The 19,530-nt window shown below is 35.7% G+C and overlaps 1 protein-coding gene across 7 annotated transcripts in view; it reads left to right on the forward strand.

Moving 5' to 3' along the window:
- Positions 1-19,530, forward strand: part of CDH18 (cadherin 18) — a 974,546-nt gene that overhangs the window by 935,973 nt on the left and 19,043 nt on the right. For all 7 annotated transcript variants that reach the window (XM_082724411.1, XM_082724412.1, XM_082724407.1 and 4 more), the window contains 2 exons: positions 804-925; positions 9,362-9,479. In XM_082724411.1, the coding sequence (XP_082580537.1) occupies positions 804-925; positions 9,362-9,479 (240 nt within the window). The remainder of the gene's footprint in view (positions 1-803; positions 926-9,361; positions 9,480-19,530) is intronic.

The raw sequence follows: 19,530 nt of genomic DNA on the forward strand, positions 1-19,530 counted from the left end.
ATCCTTTAAAAAATTAGTCTATTTAACATTAATTTTGGACTTTTAAAAATAATGACAAAAACATCAGTAATAAAAATATATATATATATTTAATTTTCCTGTTATTAATTCTGTATTTATAGCTTTAACTTGTAAAATAAATGGAACATTTGCCTTTTCCTTATATCTCAGAATTAGTAAAATTACTGAAAAATGTGAAGACTGTGTTTAAGAAATATTTTAAGGTGTTAGTTATAATATTTTGAAATCTACAAGAGTTATATATTAATTATATGATAAGTTCTGATTTCAATTATTATTTCTCCCCAAGTATGACTTAACATCCCACACTGCATGAATTTTTCTATAAGAATAAAATTATTCTTTGTGCAAAAATGGCAATATTTTTATTTCCACCAAATTTATTTAAATTTAAAAACTCAAACTTCTTAAAGATTATGTAATCTTTTTTTGAACCAACTTCTATGCTTTTCTTAGATTAATGATGAAACCAATTGTTCATCCCTTGGACTCTGACTGCGTACAATGAATTTCTCCCACTCCAGCTCCTGAATAACATGTAATTTCCTTGGTATGACAAAATAATCACTTTAGCATGCAGGTCATGCCTTGGTGTTCATTTTTCATTTTTCTGTAAGTTAATGAATTCTAGCAAAGAGTGCCATCATAAAGTTGCCCTTTGCCAAAAGTCCTGTTGCAGCATATGGAGCTAGTGACAAGCTACAGTATTAAGGAGATTTGCTTTAAACCAAGCCTCTAAAATGTGCATGGAAACACTAAATAAATTCCTGTGTGTTTTGCAGACAATCCTGGTTTGCTGAGCCATGTCACAGTGGGTATTAGAGTTCTGGATGTCAATGACAATCCACCCGAACTTGCCAGGGAATATGATATTGTTGTCTGTGAAAATTCAAAGCCTGGCCAGGTAAGTTCATTGTTTCCTTCCTATCATTGGACTGGAAGAAAAACAAGCAGCTCTATTTCTATTATTTTGGGGTATAATCCTCAAAAGCCCTCAATGTTATTTTTGTGCTCAGCTGAAAATAATGTTATAAAGCTTTATTCTGAATACCAAATAGATTTTTTTTGAGAATCACTGAAAAAAAAAATTTTCTCCAGAACCCAAATATAAATCTAAAAATGAACTCATTCATGCATACATTCATCATACCAATAAAATTATATTGAATGCTTTGTGTGAAGCCCTGTATTAAATGAGGAGGAAACTGTGAATTTTCTTGTACTAATGAAGCTTTGAGACAAAGGTCTGGAGAACGGACTGATTGGTCCATTTTGGAAGGCCTGCAGGAGTGACATGTGAGTGACCACTGAGTAATATTGGTACTAAGAGATGATGAGGTTGGAACAACAGAAAGGGTCTATATGTATTAAGAATGTGGGGACAGCAGAAGAAGCAGAGAAGACCTTGAATGGGGGTCATGAGTTTGGATGTAGCATGGCAGCTAGCTTAAAGAGCATGGCAGTTCTGAGGAAAGCCCAGTGTGGCTGTAGCACATAAAGAAAGGAGAAGGGCACACACATTTGTGGTTTTTTGTTTGTTTTGTTTTTTTGTGTGTGTGTTTTTCTGCTTTATAACAAATTACACAAACTTAGCAGCTTCACACAATACTTATTTGTGATCCCAGAGTTTCTGTAGGTCAGATGTCTGCTCATGGCTTAGTTTGATCTTTGCAGGGGTCTCATAAAACTGCAGTCAAGGTTTCAATAAGGATCAAGTTCTTACCTGAGGCTTGAAATCTCTTCTAAGCACACCTAGTTATTGGTAGCATTATGTTTGCTTCAACTATAGACCTCAGAGCTTCAGGATTTTCCTCAGCTCTTCAATGTTTCCTGGAGTTTCAATATCCCACTCACAGTTTCTTGCTATATGTATGGGTTTCCTCAATAACCATTTCATCAGCAAGTAAGGAGAGATCTGTAAAGTCTGTTAGAAAACAGTCTTGTAAAATATAATGTCATCAGGTGAAGGATGTATCAAAACTTCTGCCATATTCTATTGGTCACACCCAGACTTAATGAAGAAGAGACTATGGGGAGGCATGGATTCCATAAGGAGCACTTTAATGTCTGTCGCAGGTAGGGGCGCCTGGGTGACTCAGTCGTTAAGTGTCTGCCTTTGGCTCTGGTCATGACCCCAGGGTCCTGGGATTGAGCTCCACATCAGGGCTCCCTGCTCGGCGGGAAGCCTGCTCCTCTCCCTCTCCCACTCCCCCTGCTTGTGTTCCCTCTCTCGTTGTGTCTCTCTCTGTCATATAAATAAATAAAATCTTTTAAAAATTTACAAAAATACATAAAAATAAAGTCTGTCAAGGGTGAATCTAGAGAGATAGAAAAGGTCTAGGTCTATTGGAGTCAGATGGTCCCTTTTACTGTCTTTGGCAAGCCAGAATGACTATTCATCCAAAACTACTCTATTTATTTCAAAAAAATTTGGAGGGGGGAAAGGGCAGAGGGAGAGGCAGACACACAGAAACAGAGAGAGAAAATGTTAAGCAAGCTCTACACCTACATAGAGCAGAACATGGGACTTGATCTCACAACCCTGAGATTGTGACCTGAGCCAAAGTCAAAAATCAGACTCTGAACAGACTGAGCCACCCAGGCACCCCCATCCAAAACTACTTTAATTCATTTTAAAGTTTGTCTTATAGTACTGAGAAGCATTGCCTATGTATTTTTATAGAAAGAACAACCAATAATGTGCTAAGGTAATCATTGTTTATGTTTTAATACCCTCTGAGGAGGTATTTGTGTATATATAAATGGAAAACTTTTTTTCATATTCATTGCCCATAAGAAAATTAGAAAATGTAAGGAAAAAGTGAATGAGAATTGTATCCAAAAGTACTTACAGATTATGTATTATATTATATTATATTATATTATATTATATTATATTATAATATGTAACAATTAATATATTATTATATATTATGCAATATATTAAGATGATCACTTCAGAAGCTTAAACATTTTCCATACCACCATTTCAAAAGCAGGAAGGATTTTTCAGTACAGATATCTAATGATTTATTTACCGAAGCCTATTTCAGTTGTGTCAGGGCCACAAAGAAAGTTTTAATAATTTGCACAGGATTGGCCTCATTATTTTCAGTATGACAATAAATAAATAAATAAATAAATAAAGCAAGATACCAATTCAAAAGTATTGCTAGGGGAAAAAAAATTTCTAAAAAAAAAAAAAAAATCCACCGGAAATAAGGACACCTAAATAAGCTAAGAATCACTTAGGCAATAAATATTTAAAATATTTAAATGGAATAATAGTGAAAATACATTGTATTGAAAGGGACAAAAAGGAAAATTTGTTTTCTACCCTTTTTATGATAAAACATAACTTTAATATCAGAATCTATCAAGGATATAAATCCCCTACAGAATCTTGTTTCTTTTTTTTTTGATCCATAGGCTATTCAGAGAATTCAAAATTAGATCATCTGAAATGTGATACAAAGACTTAAAAATCCAAACTTAAGCTAATAATTGCATCAACCATTTTTAGATATTCTCTTTTAAATGTAATACATTTATTTTTCCCTTTTATTTTATTTTTTTTAACTTCAACATTTAATTTCAAAATGTTTAGGGTAGAGTGAGATACTGTATTGGAAACAATACATACTGCTAGTCCTAGCCACCTTTACAGGTAAAAGTATTGAAATTTGGGCAAATAACGCTCAGTCCTTGTTCTTGGATTCATTGATTTTTCTCCTGTGAATGTTTACATGTGTTCCCAAATCTAAAACACTGGTATTAGTTTTCTAGATTGAACTCTCTCCATATTGGCCAGTGACCTTGACCTCTTCCATTGACCTCTTGATCCCAGGAAAGTTTATTCATGCATTCTTTCCAGGTCATCCTCTCCAGTCAGTGCTATCCTGGGACCTTCTGTTTTTACCCTCCGCACTGACCACCTAAGCTTCATAGCATTTCTAAGAAATGATTTATGCAACATCCAGGAATGCTTTCTTCATCTCTAAAATAAAGAAAATTATCAGAATTTTAGGGCCCTTCCATGTCACGCCTTCCCTGCCTGCAGAGATGACGCAACACCAACACACACACAGGTCACACACAGGCCGATGCACAAGCTCTTGTTTATTCCCTGGTCGATCTTTCTTTTCTCCTCTTGCGGGGAAGTTCCCTTGCCTTATATAGGGCATAACAGCCAATCACGGGGGTGTTCACGTGAACAGGGAGTATACAGCCAATCACAGAGGTATTGAACAGGAGGTATCTGGGGCTGGTAGGCAGTGGTGGCGTATGGTGCTCATGTGATGAGCACAAGGTCACGTGTGGCCAGGGCGGATGTTTTTTAGGCTGTTTTTTATGCTCTCCATACTGCTCCGGTGCCATCTTGGGCGCGTGACCCCGACACTTCCAAGCCTGAAATTTTGAGTATATGATTAGATGAGTCTCAAATGCCTTTAAATGTGGATTATTTTATTCTCCATGAGAAGCCATTCCATTTTTTAGAGAAGGCTAAATTTGTGACAGAAATATATCTTTATCTTCTGGGTCCCCTTAGCCATTTAGATAGTATTTTTCTTTTCTTCAGAGATTTCTTTCTTTTTCTCAGAGATTAAAATCTAATGTATATAGATTTATTTATGTGATTATGGATATTATCTCTTTAAAAAGTGTATTCATTGTTATCATCATTGCTATCTTTAATATTGTATGATTTTAGATGTCACATTAAGATACTTGGGTTCTTTATATGCTTAAGTATCTGTTTCTCTAAACGTTTGTTTCACCAAAATGAATTAAAACTTGTTACTGAGGTAATGAAAAGCCATTTGAAAATATTGTTTATTACACCCGTATTTAAACAAACCATTGTCAATCTGTGTGGTCCATTTGTATGATTTAACCTGTCACAAGGGAAATGGTCTGAATCTCTCTATTCTTTAATGTTGCCGCCTTTGGTTCATTTAACCTTATGTTTGTAGCATTTCTGGAGAAACTTTGTGTGTTTTGATACAGAGTAGGAATAGGGAACTCTATTTAAATAATGATTTGTTGAAATAGGTTTTCTGAAGCATATTTGTATTGCCCAGCTGTACAATGTCTCCTCTTCCTGTAACAATGGCTTTTAGAATTGCAGGCATCTTTATTATGGATGCTTTGTGTCTAAATATAACAGCATGTGGCCATGGCAGAGAATGGTGTCTTTTGTGAAGCAGAAGTTTAAACCACCTATAAGAGCAGAATTCACCTTGAATCGGGTATCAATATACCTGAACTGCAACAATGTATTTCTCTGACTTAATAAATTTTCCCATTCTGTAAAAATTATATAGAGATCTCTCTCTCTATCTCTCTCTATCTCTATATATACATACATATATATTTTAACTACCCTGTACGAAAGATATTTTAAGAAGAAAGCCATGCATACATGAAATTTGAAGTCAGTTCCCGAAGTGAATTCATAATAAATGAGATGGGTCTACCCATAGAAATGGAAATATAAATAACGGGAATTCTTTCTACCTTACTGATATTGACTTTCCCCTGTGTGTGTGTGTATGTGTGTGTGTGTGTGTGTGTGTGTGTTTCATTACAAAGTAAATTTAGGAAATACAACATATATCATAGAAAATTATATTAACTAACACCAACCTACCTCCATCATGTCCACTTACTAATAATAAACTTTGTATGAAAAAAGTACCTTGATCACTAGAGATTTTACACCAATATTTTATAAAGATCAGGGGTCCCTGGGTGGCTCAGTGGATTAAGCCGCTGCCTTCAGCTCGGGTCATGATCTCAGGGTCCTGGGATCAAGCCCTGCATTGGGCTCTCTACTCAGCAGGGAGCTTGCTTCCCCCCACCCTCTACCTGACTCTCTGCCTACTTGTTCTCTCTCTCTGTCAAATAAATAAATAAATAAATCTTAAAAAAAAAAAAGATTTTACAAAGATCAACTCATTGAATCAACAGAAACTAGTGTTATTATTAAATAAATGTATGATCCCACTTGAGATTATATTATAAAGCAAATTCATTGATTAATTTAAAGAAGATACACCCTGGTGCTGTGTATTATGGAGGGCACGTATTGCATAGAACACTGGGTATGGTGTATAAACAATGAATTTTGGAACACGGAAAAAGAATTAAATTACATTAAAGAAAATAAGATACAATGTGCTCCATAGAATATTCTTTTAATTTAAATGTTTAGTTGCACTAGATCATTTACCTAACATTGTGTATATCTGTGAAACTGACTACTTTCATGTTTTCCCCCTTTAGTAAAGTAGTCAAGAAATAACAGACCATAGAAAACACATTTAAAGAGGGTGATACATTTATTTGATAAAAGAAATACAACATTGATTCTAATTAGTTTATGCTAAAAGTGAATCATTATTCATGGGCATTACAAACAACTGCAGCTTATAATTATTAATAAATACCAACTATCAATTTGGACTCCCTCCTCCCTTTAGTAGAATAAATTTATGACTGTGTTTCTCTCAGATCTTTCAAAATAATCAAATACTTTATGCACTAATTACATAATATGCACAAGATAGAAAATAATCTAAGTTCAGTTAAAATGATGAGAGACAGAAAATAAATTGTTATGGATTGTACATCACCCACAAGCTACCACAAATTACACACATGGAGGGCACAGGTAGCTCAGTGTAGATAAATCCTAACTGACAAAAGGGTAGAAAATATTGGTGACAGATACATGGCACTTATCTAGATATCTGCCAGAAGCTTACATCTTTTAAAAATCACAGACATGTTCACTTCTGAGGTGGTTTTCCTAATATAAGTCTAAGGAAACAATAAATTGAAATCTGTCTTCTCCTGAAAGGAAAGGTGATTAGTAAACAGAAAAATTAAATAGACCTTTCCCCATCAAGAGGATAAGAGGATATCCCCAAGTTCTAGATAAAAGCCAAGCAACATTCTAGGTTTTTGGAAGTATTTTTCAGAAGCATTATAGAAGAATAAGTATGGATGCATGAGGCACATTCTGCAGGAATTCAAGACGAATGGTTCATAAACAAAATGTAGTCATCAGCTTATCATTTGCTATGGAAACAAGATCAAGAAGTTTTTGAGAAGACAAATTTGCCGTGACTGAGCTTCCTGGTAAATTCAGATTTGAAATTACTTGTATAAAAATGGAAAGTGTATTTTACTAAAGACAACAGCAAAATAGTAAAGCTATATTATGAATTATATCAGTGTTTAACAAATAGAATAACTTGTTTGTAAAAATTTAAAATGGGAAGAAAATTGTCGTCCTAAAGAAGCCATAAGGGGAATTATAAAATAATTTAGTTGGTTTAAGTTAATTGTTCTTTGCTGATCTGTTCCAAAATCACATTCCAAAATAAGAAGTGAATTTGCAAACCTGTTAGTAGGTTATGAGGTATCATCGAGAAAATAGGATTGTGCATTGGAGAATGACAATGAGCAAGGATTAGGGGAGATAGGATATTTGTTTTCAAAAAGAAAAACGTGTATCTATTTCATTTAACCCTGAAGAGAGTCTTGAAAACTTTATATTTTTATTTCAGTTAAATATTAAATACCTGAAAAGTAGAGAACGTAGATATGTTTCTCAGATTACACTCACTCTGAACTCCATGGAGCTTTCCATGCACTCAAGAAAAATTGTCAAATTGCTTCTGATTATCCATCAATTTATTCTACTATCAAGGCAAAGCCAATAAGAAGGGGGAAAAAAGAATCTATCCAGAGACCAACTGTAATTTAAACAAAAAAGAAAGCAACAACAAGGAGATACGTAGATTTTTCATCTTAAAATTAATAGTCTGAAGTGAAGTGAAGAGAAGAATGATAGAGATTTCTTGGGATATGTGGGGGTTGGGGGAAGCTTTTACCTAAATTTCTTTCTGAGAATACATTCTGAGCAATAGAGAGCCATATGCAGATATGGATAAAATAGATCACTTTCTATATAGCCTAAAGCACTTTCTTCACTTCCCCTTCATGAAGACACATGCTTTTCTGGTCCTACTGTCACTGATGACTCCTTCTTAGTACTTTTACATTCATCTTCATCTCCCTGGCCAACTAATGGACTCGATGCATGGAGGGAATTTAGCTTTTACCTGCTGTACGTATTGGTATACTATTTCACTTGGAAAAGATTGAAATGGGATGAAATTGAGCGAGATGTTTTTAGAAATCATAGCAATTTTTGAAATGAACACAGTATATTTCACATGCAGGAAACACTCTCTTTTTTAAGATTTTATTTATTTTTTTGAGAGAGAAAGAACATGAGCGGAGGGGCAGGGTGCAGGGGAGGGGCAGAGAGAGAGGGAGAAGCAGGCTCCTGCTCAGTACAGGGCTTGATCCCAGGACCCTGGAATCATGATCTGAGCCGAAAGCAGATGCCTAACCGCCTGAACCATTCAGGCACCCCAGGAAACATTCTTTTTATGGCTACTTTTCCCTCTCTTTCTTTTAGTTTCTCTAAGGAAGGACTAAAAAAAGGACACTTACGCATTAGGATTTTTTTTTTTTAAGAGGAAAATATTATCTTGCGTATTAGTTTGGATACTTCCTTGCTAAGAGTGTAATGGCTACCGCTATGGAATTTGCATTGTTTTTAAGCCACCTGGAATAGCCATTTGTATGTCTAACTTTCTCTGCTCCATGACGTGCATAGTCCAAGTTTTAGAATTGCTTTTTCTCAGCACTGTATATGAGAAGTATTCCATAAAACTGTGAGTGGTCTGGTTTTGCTTCTGCTACCATTTTAACAGATTTGAGGCACATTACAAACCTTTAGGGTCTCACATTCCTTATCTTAACTATGTTAACATAGAAGGGCTAGTTCATGCTCTCAAAGATTCCCTGAAATGGTAAAAATAATATGGCTCCACTGTTTTTGCATTTACTTACTGAGAACGACATACACTACAAAGCTGTTCTACAGGAACACTAGGATATTTATATTTGTACAAACAATACTTCCTGTTTCCTCAAACAGGTGTTCTTACGAAACCTTCCTGTTAATTGGCCCCAAGGTACTGTAGGTGATAAAGAAAAAAAAAAATAGGTGTTGGTGCTATGCTAGAAAATAAAGCGTGGATGATTATAAATTGTTCCATAACCTGTTTCCTAAAATCTCATGCAAGAACAGGCCAGTTCGCTGGGACATTTATTACTTGAATTCGAAAAGACTCAGGGTGGATAAAGGGGTCTTTTAAAAATCCTTTTGTGATGGCAATGAAAAATGCTATAATATAATTAAAATCAAAGGAATAAGTCAAATTAATTTTCCTATTTAGTCTTTGCTTTTTCTCTTCAGGTGATTCATACGATCAGTGCCACTGATAAAGACGATTTTGCAAATGGACCAAGGTTTAACTTTTTTCTTGATGAACGCCTATCTATAAACCCAAACTTCACTCTGAAGGACAATGAAGGTGAACGTGATTTACATATACTCTCTAACCTATGTGATATCTGTTTTGACTTCGTGTGGAATAGGCCCATGAGCAGTTTTGCTTTATGCGTGCATACCCATGAACAGCTTGCAAATCAGCATTCAAAGTCAGTTTGATGTTAATGTGTTATGATCTGTGAATAGCTTGTATTTAAAATTGAGCCATATGTACAAATAACTTCCATTGAGTTTATTCAGAAGCATCCCTTTAAACAAGAGATGTACATGTAATATGCTCTTGGGCAAATTTTAAGAGAAATCTTAGCTGACAAACATGTTTATGAGAGTTGCTTGCAATTGCTAGGAGGTAGAACAATTTTAAATTAGGAAAAATGAAAAATATGTCCTAGGGACAGTTAGGAAAGGAAATGCAATGTTTGAACTCATCTTGCATTAGCAAGGCTATCAAGATGTGGTGTACAAATTATATTTCCTCTTGTTATTATGAATATTTTCAAAATGTGGGTAGAAAATATGCATAATTGCAGAATATTGTGGAAATTTTGAATTGCTTTTGTTTAAACTTCTGTATTGTGTGAAGGAAAAAAGAACACCATACTTTAGTAACTAGAGAAGATTCTCATGTCTTAGGTTCCTTGTTCGGTAGATTTCTCAAGGTTGCGTAAAACTCCACCTTCCTTAAAGGAAGCATTAAATCAGTCAATATGTGCAGTGTTCTGGTCTGTATCAACTTTCTTCTTCCCTAAAACTATCTTTGGTCATGCTTATCTGAATATGTTATTATTTGGAATTTAACACTGGCCTCAAAATCCTGTAAGAGAAACAATGGTGGGTACATTTAGGAGTAAACATTTAATTCTCTTTCTGTACCTTCAGGGAGACATATTATATATCACTAAATCTCAACTCACTAAAACATTATGTCCATTTTCCTTAGCTTCTTTAAATTATTATAACAAGGATACCAAATTGTACATGTGACCATATCATAGTTTACACGAAAATCCAAAGCTGCTTATTCTTCTTTCTCATTTTAACTTCCTTATGGTCAGCTCTGCCTATGGAAATACTATATGGAATATAGTATTTATGGTATTTAATACTATATGGAATATACTATAATATGAAATATTATATGGAAATACATATTTGTGCATGTTTTTATATGACAAATTATAATAATTTATCACTCTACATTTACATACATTTGGACATCCCATTCTACAATCCCATATATATTTCATGTAATTAACTATGGGAAATATGTAAAAAAACTTAATGCATTTTTCCCATAGTTCAGATAATTGTGTAATTTGGGGAGCATTCAACTTTCTGTCTTGGTCAGTTAAAATCACACCTCAATCCCTCTATTTATATTTCAGTTGTTTCTTTTGCCTCTTTTTTTTTTTTTAAGATTTTATTTATTTACTTGACAGAGATCACAAGTATGCAGAGAGGCAGGCAGAGAGAGAGGAGTAGGCAGGCTCCCCACTGAGCAGAAATACTGATGTGGGGCTTGATCCCAGGACCCTGAGATCATCACCTGAGCTAAAGGCAGAGGCTTTAACCCACTGAGCCACCCAGGTCCCCCCCCCATCTTTTCCCATCCTGATAAAGATTTTATTTTACATTTTAAGTAATTTTAATTTGATGATACAATCATGAAGATTTGACTTGGATATAAAGGTGTGTTATATTCAACTTATTTAACCTATGTAAGTATAATTCCAAAAATATTTTTAAAAGAAACAAGAGAATTTTCTATTGTCGAGACCCACTTAGTGACTGAAAGTTCTTTGTAAAAAATTTTTATATCTGGGGCGCCTGCATGGCTCAGTTGGTTAAGCGACTGCCTTCAACTCAGGTCATCATCCCAGGGTCCTGGCATCAAGCCCCATGTCAGACTCCCTGCTTGGCAGGAAGCCTGTATCTCCCTCTTTTTCTGCCTGCTGCTCTGCCTACTTGTGCTCTCTCTCTATCTCTCTGTCAAATAAATAATTAGGTGAAATCTTAAAAAATTTATATCGAGAATTTATGAACTTAATACATGGGTCTATTCACAAGGGCTTAATTCAATGATCTGACATCACCAGTTGTGGGAAGTCATTTTAAGGAGCTCCCCTCAAACATATGCACACTTTTAAAAGGGTTTATTGTACTGATGTAATTTTTTTTTTAAAGATTTTATTTATTTATTTGACAGACAGCGATCACAAGTAGGCAGAGAGAGGCAGGCAGAGAGAGAAGAGAAAGCAGAGTACCTGCTGAGCAGAGAGCCCAATGCAAGGCCCGAGCCAAAGGCAGAGGCTTATACCACTTAACCACCCCGGCGCCCCCTGATGTAAATTTTTCAACATTTATTTTAACCATATCAGTGAATGCTTAAACCAGCTATATACTATGTCAAGTATGTGACCTCTAGACAATTGTGTAGGGATAAAGAAGTTTTAATCTATGTGTAAGACTATTTTTAAAAAAAAATATTGGGAATTGATAAAATTGTAAATAACACAGGGAAACTTCTTTTGAATAACAATGATTTCTAGAAAAGATTCAAATGCATAGCTGAAAACATGTGCTTATGAAAGCAGACTTGATTATTCTAGATAAGCCAAGTCACCTAACTTTCCAAGCTTCATTCTTTACATCCACAAATTGTGATTTTTAAAATATGCACTTTAGGAGTGCCTGGCTGGGTTCAGTCAGTTAGGTGTACACCTCTTGGTTTCGGCTCAGGTCATGATCTCAGGGTTGTGAGATTGAACCCCGTGTGGGTCTCCACGCTGGGCGTGGAGTCTGCTTGAGATTCTCTCTCCATCTCCCTCTCCTTTTGCCCCTCTTCTCCAAAAATAAATAAATGAATAAATAAATAAATAAATAAATGCATACATAAATAAATAGATTAAAAAAAATACTCACTTTGGAACCTTGGGAGAATAATGATACCATATAAAAGATGGATTATTCTCTAAACACAAGGCAGCTACAGATAATACTATGTAAAGACAAGATTAAAAATGGAATAGCCATACCAAAATGAATATACTCATATAAGTATATGCACCCTTATGATAAACATAAACACCAAAGCCAAGCACAAAATTAAACCTATGCTAGCATATGAGAGTTTAAAACTATTAAGCCTCAACAATAAAGAGAAAAAAAAATTTATACTATTAAAAAGAAAATGAAAAATAATTAAAAAGCAATGATAATCAGATTTTTAAAAATTTTTAAAGATTATATTTATTTATTTTAAAGAGAGCCTGGGGCTGGGGGAGCCCGGAGGGGAGGGAGAGTTTTAAGCAGGCTCTCTTCTGAGTGGGGAGCTTGGGAGGGGCTCATTCCACCACCCAGAGATCAGGACCTGAGCCAAAACCAAGAGTCAGTTGTTCAACTGACTTGCCACCCAGGCACTCCAATAATTAGTAAACTAGATTCCTGGTTAAAAAACTAAAATAGCATAAGTTGATAAAAATCATCTTGTCAAAATGCTGATGAAAAATAATTTGCTAATATTAGCCTTCTCTACAGTTAGTTAAAAATAGTAAGCTATTAGAAATGAAGGAGGACTCATTATTAAAGACGTCTTCCAATGTATAAAAATAAGTTTTTTACATTTAACTACTGACATTTTGGCAAATATTGTATTAGTCTTTGCCTTCAGGATCTCTGCAGAATATAATACTTAAGAAAAAATCTTAGAATTCATGTTTCATTTCATATGTTAAAACTTGAAGAGTAAACACTAAAAATGAACAGCATAAAAATCTGTATTTTCCAAAGCAAGAAACGTTTTTCAGAAAACTAAATAATGAAACTTATTTTATCAGTAGAACAGAAGACCAAAAAGGAGAATAAAAGATGGAAAATAAAAGCATAGAAAATGATAGAAGAAAGTAGATATTAATTCAAATATACAGTAGCCATTATCAAACTGAATATAATTTTTAATCAAAGCTATCTCATATTTAAATGTGTGTGTGTATGTGTGTGTGTGTGTGTGTGTGTGTGTGTGTGTGTGTACTGCTTAGGTGAAATATACCAAATACAAGATGATATAGAAAGTTTGATATAAAATGTTAGAAATAATTAGCTTATTGCTTCAAAAGAAGCAACTATTGTTAGAAAAATGAAACAAATCCAAAACTTGGTGTCTTTTTTTTTTTTTTTAAAGATTTTATTTATTAATTTGACAGAGAGAAATCACAAGTAGACGGAGAGGTAGCCAGAGAGAGAGAGAGAGGGAAGCAGGCTCCCTGCCGAGCAGAGAGCACGATGTGGGACTCGATCCCAGGACCCTGAGATCATGACCTGAGCTTAAGGCAGCGGCTTAACCCACTGAGCCACCCAGGCGTCCCTAAAACTTGGTGTCTTAAAACAGGATCTTTCTGTAGGTCACATTTCTAACAATGAGCAATTTCTGATAGGTTCATCGAAGCAATTCTTCTGGTTTCAGGATAACTTCAGTCACTACAACTAAGCAGTATTGTACAGAATGTTCTCGATTCAGAAAGAAAGGAAAAAATGGAGAACAATAATAAGTAGAAACAAATTACAAGATTAACCTTGATGATGAAATTGCCTACATGAAAATTTAAGAGAACCTACAAAAACATCTTAAGTAATAATGGGATACTTTGCCAATTTTTTGAAATACCTCAAAATACATAGATTTCCTATATTTAAAACATATGGATAAGTAATAAATCAGCTACAATTTAAAATGGCAAAGACAAATGAAATAAATTAGCCTCAAATCCTTCTGAATGATTATAGAAAAAAAATCCAATATATAATGTTCAAGTTTATCCTATGTAAGGACCAATGTTACTGAAAATATAAAACCATGCAAGAAATATATTTACCAAATTAATAAATCAGAGTGCTCAGATGTTCATATTAATTTATAAATTCAACATCATTTTAATGACCAACTGAATTTAGTAATCTGTTAATAAAATGCAAATGGAAAATGAATAAAAAAAGCAAGAAAGTATTGGAAAAAAAGATGAAGGAGATACATAGCTATCAGAAAGAGAAGAAAAGAGGGTATATCCTAACAGAAATCAAGACATTATAAAGATGAATGTAGTGCGCATAAACCCAGACAGTTGAATTTTCTTTTTCGTATTCTTATTCTTATTTATTTATTTATTTATTTGGTAATGCAAGTGCATGACTTAGACATCCATTGCGAAGGCATCCACTTCAAAGAGGCATCTACTTCAAAGGGACATTCACTTCAAAGAGAGCTCGCTGGAATAAACACGTTGCCAGCCACAGGATTAGATGAAGATCCAGTCTCTTCACCCTGCCTCCCGAGACTCTTTGTTTTAGACATCTTAATTGATTTTGATAACTGATAATTTGGGCCTTCCTCCCTCCCCGTCTCTCTCTCTCCTTGTGTTTTAAATTCCCCCTCTTATGTGTTAAATTCATGGATAGACTGAGCCCCCCAAACCATAGGACCTATCCTTGACCCCCAAACAACAGAACTTCAAGCCCCCCCCCCCCCCCCCCGCCGACACACACATTCTCTTTCCCTCTACCCTCCACCTCTCTGTGTGGACCCAAGTGTACCATGTAATCTTCGGGACATGTAAGTAATAAGTCTTTTTTTTTTTTTTCAAAGTGTCCTGATGTTTATTGCTGAAGAGTGTCTTGCAATCATAAGAATCATAAGTTCTGGTCCAGCCACAACAATGGTTATTGGTAGACTGAGGCCAGCACCAAACAATGAAGGACTCCTTAAATAAAGTACAAAAATAGATAAAGAGAAGAGGAGAACAAATTGAGGGAACTGAAATAGAATGAATAGATATCTAAATCTATATAGAGACGTATGAAATTGATAGAAGACAAAGGTAGCATTTTTAGCCATTGTGGAAAGGGCAATCCAAAAAGTACATAGAAATGGACCAACTGTTTCTATATCTAGAGAAACTAAAATTAGAGTATCTCAAATACATGCACAAAAAATAAATTATACATATATTAAAGAACTACTTTTACAAGAAAAATTCTAAGAATTTTAGAGGAAAATGAAGTGCATTCATTTCGTATAACTGGGAGAGGAAAGGATTTCATATAAAAGACACAAATAGCACATTCTTAAAACATTAACAAATGTGATAATGTTAAAATTATTCCTGCACCAAACGATTTCTAAATAAAACTTAAAAACAGGTTCTAGCCTAGGGTAAGATAGCCATACTTACAAATGAGTAAGGATTAGTATCATGAATATATTTACACAACAAAGTAAGCATTCCAAATAGGAAACAAAAGAGCGAAAGGATACAAATAATTAACAGAGGAAAAAGAACAGAAAAGTAAATAAACCTATGAACATATGAACATGTGTTCAAAACTATTAATGGTTTTACACATAAACAGAAGACAATAGCGTAGATGTTACATGCATCCCATTAGTCAAAAATAAAAACAAAATCTGGGAATGTCAATTATTCAACAACTAAGTAGTCATTGACAATGTGTCATAAGAGCCTTCACACTGTTATGTTAAGATTGTACCTTACCTACATGATGAGCAGTGAATCTTGACCCAGTTTCACGGATGCTGGCACAAGGCTCTGTACTCCTGGTTCAGAGAGAAATGCTTCATTTTTCATGGCACGGGAAGTAGTATGAATTTCATATTTTCTCTGATTCCTCTAACCCCAAAGTCTCGGAGAATGACATGGCATAGCCCAGGTGCATGGTATGCATGCAGTGGGTTTGCTTAACAACAGAGGAACCTTCAACTAGGGAGTTCCAATATTCTGTAAGAGGCTGCAAGGAAATTAGGTTTGCCTTGGCCCTAGAGGTTGTCCTTGTATTTATATAATGGGGTGATAAATAAGCCTGCTTTTGTTCTGGAAGGAGGCACTCCTGCTATCTTCTAACGCTGTCTTCTACGTTCTGAATGAGAGTCTGTCCTAGATACTCTGACATGAGTAATGAAGTCCTTTGTGCCTGACCCAGGAGCCACGTATCTTCTGGCAGCATCCATAAATCTGTAACAGGCTAACCTGTTAGCACCTGATCTGGTAAAATCTCAATCCCTCTTATACATCATCGAACTAATTCCTGCTAAAAACTGTTGTTAAAAAAAAAAAAAAAAACCACTTATTTATTTATTTATTTATTATAACGTGCTCATGTATGTATGCTAAGCTTAGTCCAGAGACAGATAACTCACCCATGTTGATGTCTGCAAGCATATAATATCACTAATGTCCTCATAGCAAGTCAGATCTTGGAGAACACAAGTCTCTTCACATGTTCCATTCTATTTACATAAAAATTTCTTTGTTTGGGGCCTATTTTTCAGTGTTCCCTGTGACATACACTCTAAGTATATTGGTAGAAACCACCAGTATGCAGCTAATATTCTGCTCAAAGAAACAAGAGTCCTATCAAAGCAAGGATGTCCATTCAGAGAAAGCATAGCCCAAACACTGATTGCTTTGGTTGGTAGCATTTTTTTTCCTTTTATACAGATATGAATCTCTAGCGAAATTATCTGTCCTTCTTTTTTCCTCTATTTCTTAAATATATTAATCTTAACGATTTTACAATCATTGTCAACTACCTCTAGTGTCTCAATAAGATAGCAGGTTTTGGTTTCTCATCGAGGAGATTGGAGAAACAGTACTGGGACACATGGTCTTGTTTCTTGATACGTCTAGCAATGTGTGTGTGTGTTTCATGTCACATGTAGTGTATGGATATAGGAGTCTCACGTGACAATGTGTTTCTCCAGGGATTAGTCACCATTTTCTCTGATACACAAGGAGAGAAGGCGATCATTATGGTAACCCAATCATTATGGTAACCAAGTCAAGGTTGACTTGTAGTTTTGTTTAGAGTCAATCTCTGCCCTGTTGCTAGGACATGGCACTCTAGGACTTTCAACTGGGGGCTTGTTCGTGTACTGGGACCGTTACCCTAGTCCCCAGCTTTGCCGATTACCTGTCCAGCACAAACAGAGCGGGCGGGAACCGCTTCTTTGTATTCCAGGCCTTTTCCACTTAGACTTTCAGGTTTCTGCTCAACTTTCAATTTAACTTCCAATTTAAACTTTCAATTTAACAAATGTCTTCAGGGAAAGTCAGCCAGGTGTTTAAGGCCCCTCAATTTCCATTTGACTCAGGCCCAGGAGACTTCCAAAAGTTTCGGTGTCTCTGTCCCCAGGCTGGAATTCCATCCTCCCGTTAGTTTCTAGTACAAGCAAATGGGTTGTAATCCGCAGCCCCACGTTCATGGGCTTCCCCTTTCCGGAATCTCGCCCCATCTGGTTATCTTGCTTCAGGAGTTCCTGAATGTCCCTAAGCAGACACTTCACTGGGATGTCCAGGCTTTTCTCTTTGCTATCACTAAGAGTATTTGTCAGTCAAACACCATTTTACCTGGACCTCCATTGGAGGTCAAGTATTTTTATTTTTCACATATTTTGAAAAATAGTTGGCATATAAAATGGGCTCAGAAGAAAGGATGTTGTTCAGTAATAACCTAATTATCACAGAGATGCTGGCCCCCTGGACATTCACTGATATGCTGCAGATATGTATTCCTTAAAATTGAATGGAAGCGGGTTCAGAACTCCATCCTATCTACTGAGTAAAACCAAGACCCTTTGGAAAAGTTCTGAAAGTGGTATTGGGTAACCACATTCTCACTCCGTGCCGGGTGCCACCTCAACTGATTGTTTTGCGTTTCTCTGGCTTTCTTTTGCCCTGGTTTTGTGTCCCATGTCTGCTGCAGTCCTTCTCCTGCAAGTGCCATGTGCTCAAAGCACACACCAGTACCAAAAGTGTAGGTGAACAGAGGACGGTGAAAAAACAGCCGAGCTTAGCAGATATCAGAAAGGAATAATAGGTGAAAGAAATTGTAGCCTAAAAATAGATTTCAAACTCATTCTTCTAAATCTTTAGGGCTAACTATGGGCAGCTAACTAAACCCCCAAAGCAGAGTGACATTGAGATTCACAAGAAAATATTTAAATACTGGCCCAAATCTGCTCATTACCCCATATGATGTTGGAGAAATCACTGGGAATCTGAGCTCGAAGATCTTCCCTAAGTGGAATCATTGCAAGGGTCACATAGGTTGAAAGAGGCAGTTGGTATACATTGGGAGGCATTTGCTATTAGAAAGAGAAAAGCATACAGACTTTTTGAGTGGACACATGAAAACTTTGCCAATTTAAAATTTCTGGTAAGATAGAAAAACTCAACTAGTGCTGAAGACTGAATTAGTAATCAGAAAGACGGAAGAAGCAGCAACACTGCCCAGAGAACAGTGCTTTTCCATACTCTCAAGGGGCATGTGAGGTGGGGCCCGTGTCCTTGGGCACCTCCTGCTCTTGAGTCTTGGGGCATTTTGCTACCTCTCCTGGTTTCTCCCCTTTATCAAGCTTCAGTCACTTCCCTCTTTTCACCACAGTCTGGGGAAACCGTGACTCCATCCATTCTCTGAATCATAACCGGAAAAAGTTAATGTCTTTAAGAGCAAATTGGCCAGCACCTCAGTCACCCAATACCCAGTACCCAAGAGACCTCAAAAAGAGCAGATCCACTTTTTTTAATGACAGCTGGTTATATGATAGCTGGCATCTTCCTAATGACAGCCATTGCCACACTGTGGGTTCTCCCCATTTAGACTGTAAGATTCAGGAATACACGGACTTTTGTCTGACTTATTTACCTGCTGTATTCCTAACTCCTACCATGATATCTGACATAAAGGAAATTTTAAGTAAGTATCTGTTAAGAAAAATAAGAGGGAAAAGCAGCAAAGAAGAATGTTTTAGTAGAGTCTGGAAATAGGTCGCCTCTATTTGAAACCTGGGTTCTCTGTGGATTATGTGTGAAACTACTGCCACGTCCTCATTCTCAGTGTGTGTCGGTCTCTTCTTTTGTAAAATGGAGATATGGAGACAATCATTACTATTTCACGCTTCTGAAGAGAGATCAAAATATAAAGAATTTGAAATTACATAGGAAGGATTACAAGTTACAAAGGGTACATTGAAGGGAACTAAAGAGAAATACATCGATGGAACC

The sequence above is a fragment of the Mustela nivalis genome (assembly GCF_964662115.1).
Source record: "Mustela nivalis genome assembly, chromosome: 3".
NCBI lineage: Eukaryota > Metazoa > Chordata > Mammalia > Carnivora > Mustelidae > Mustela > Mustela nivalis.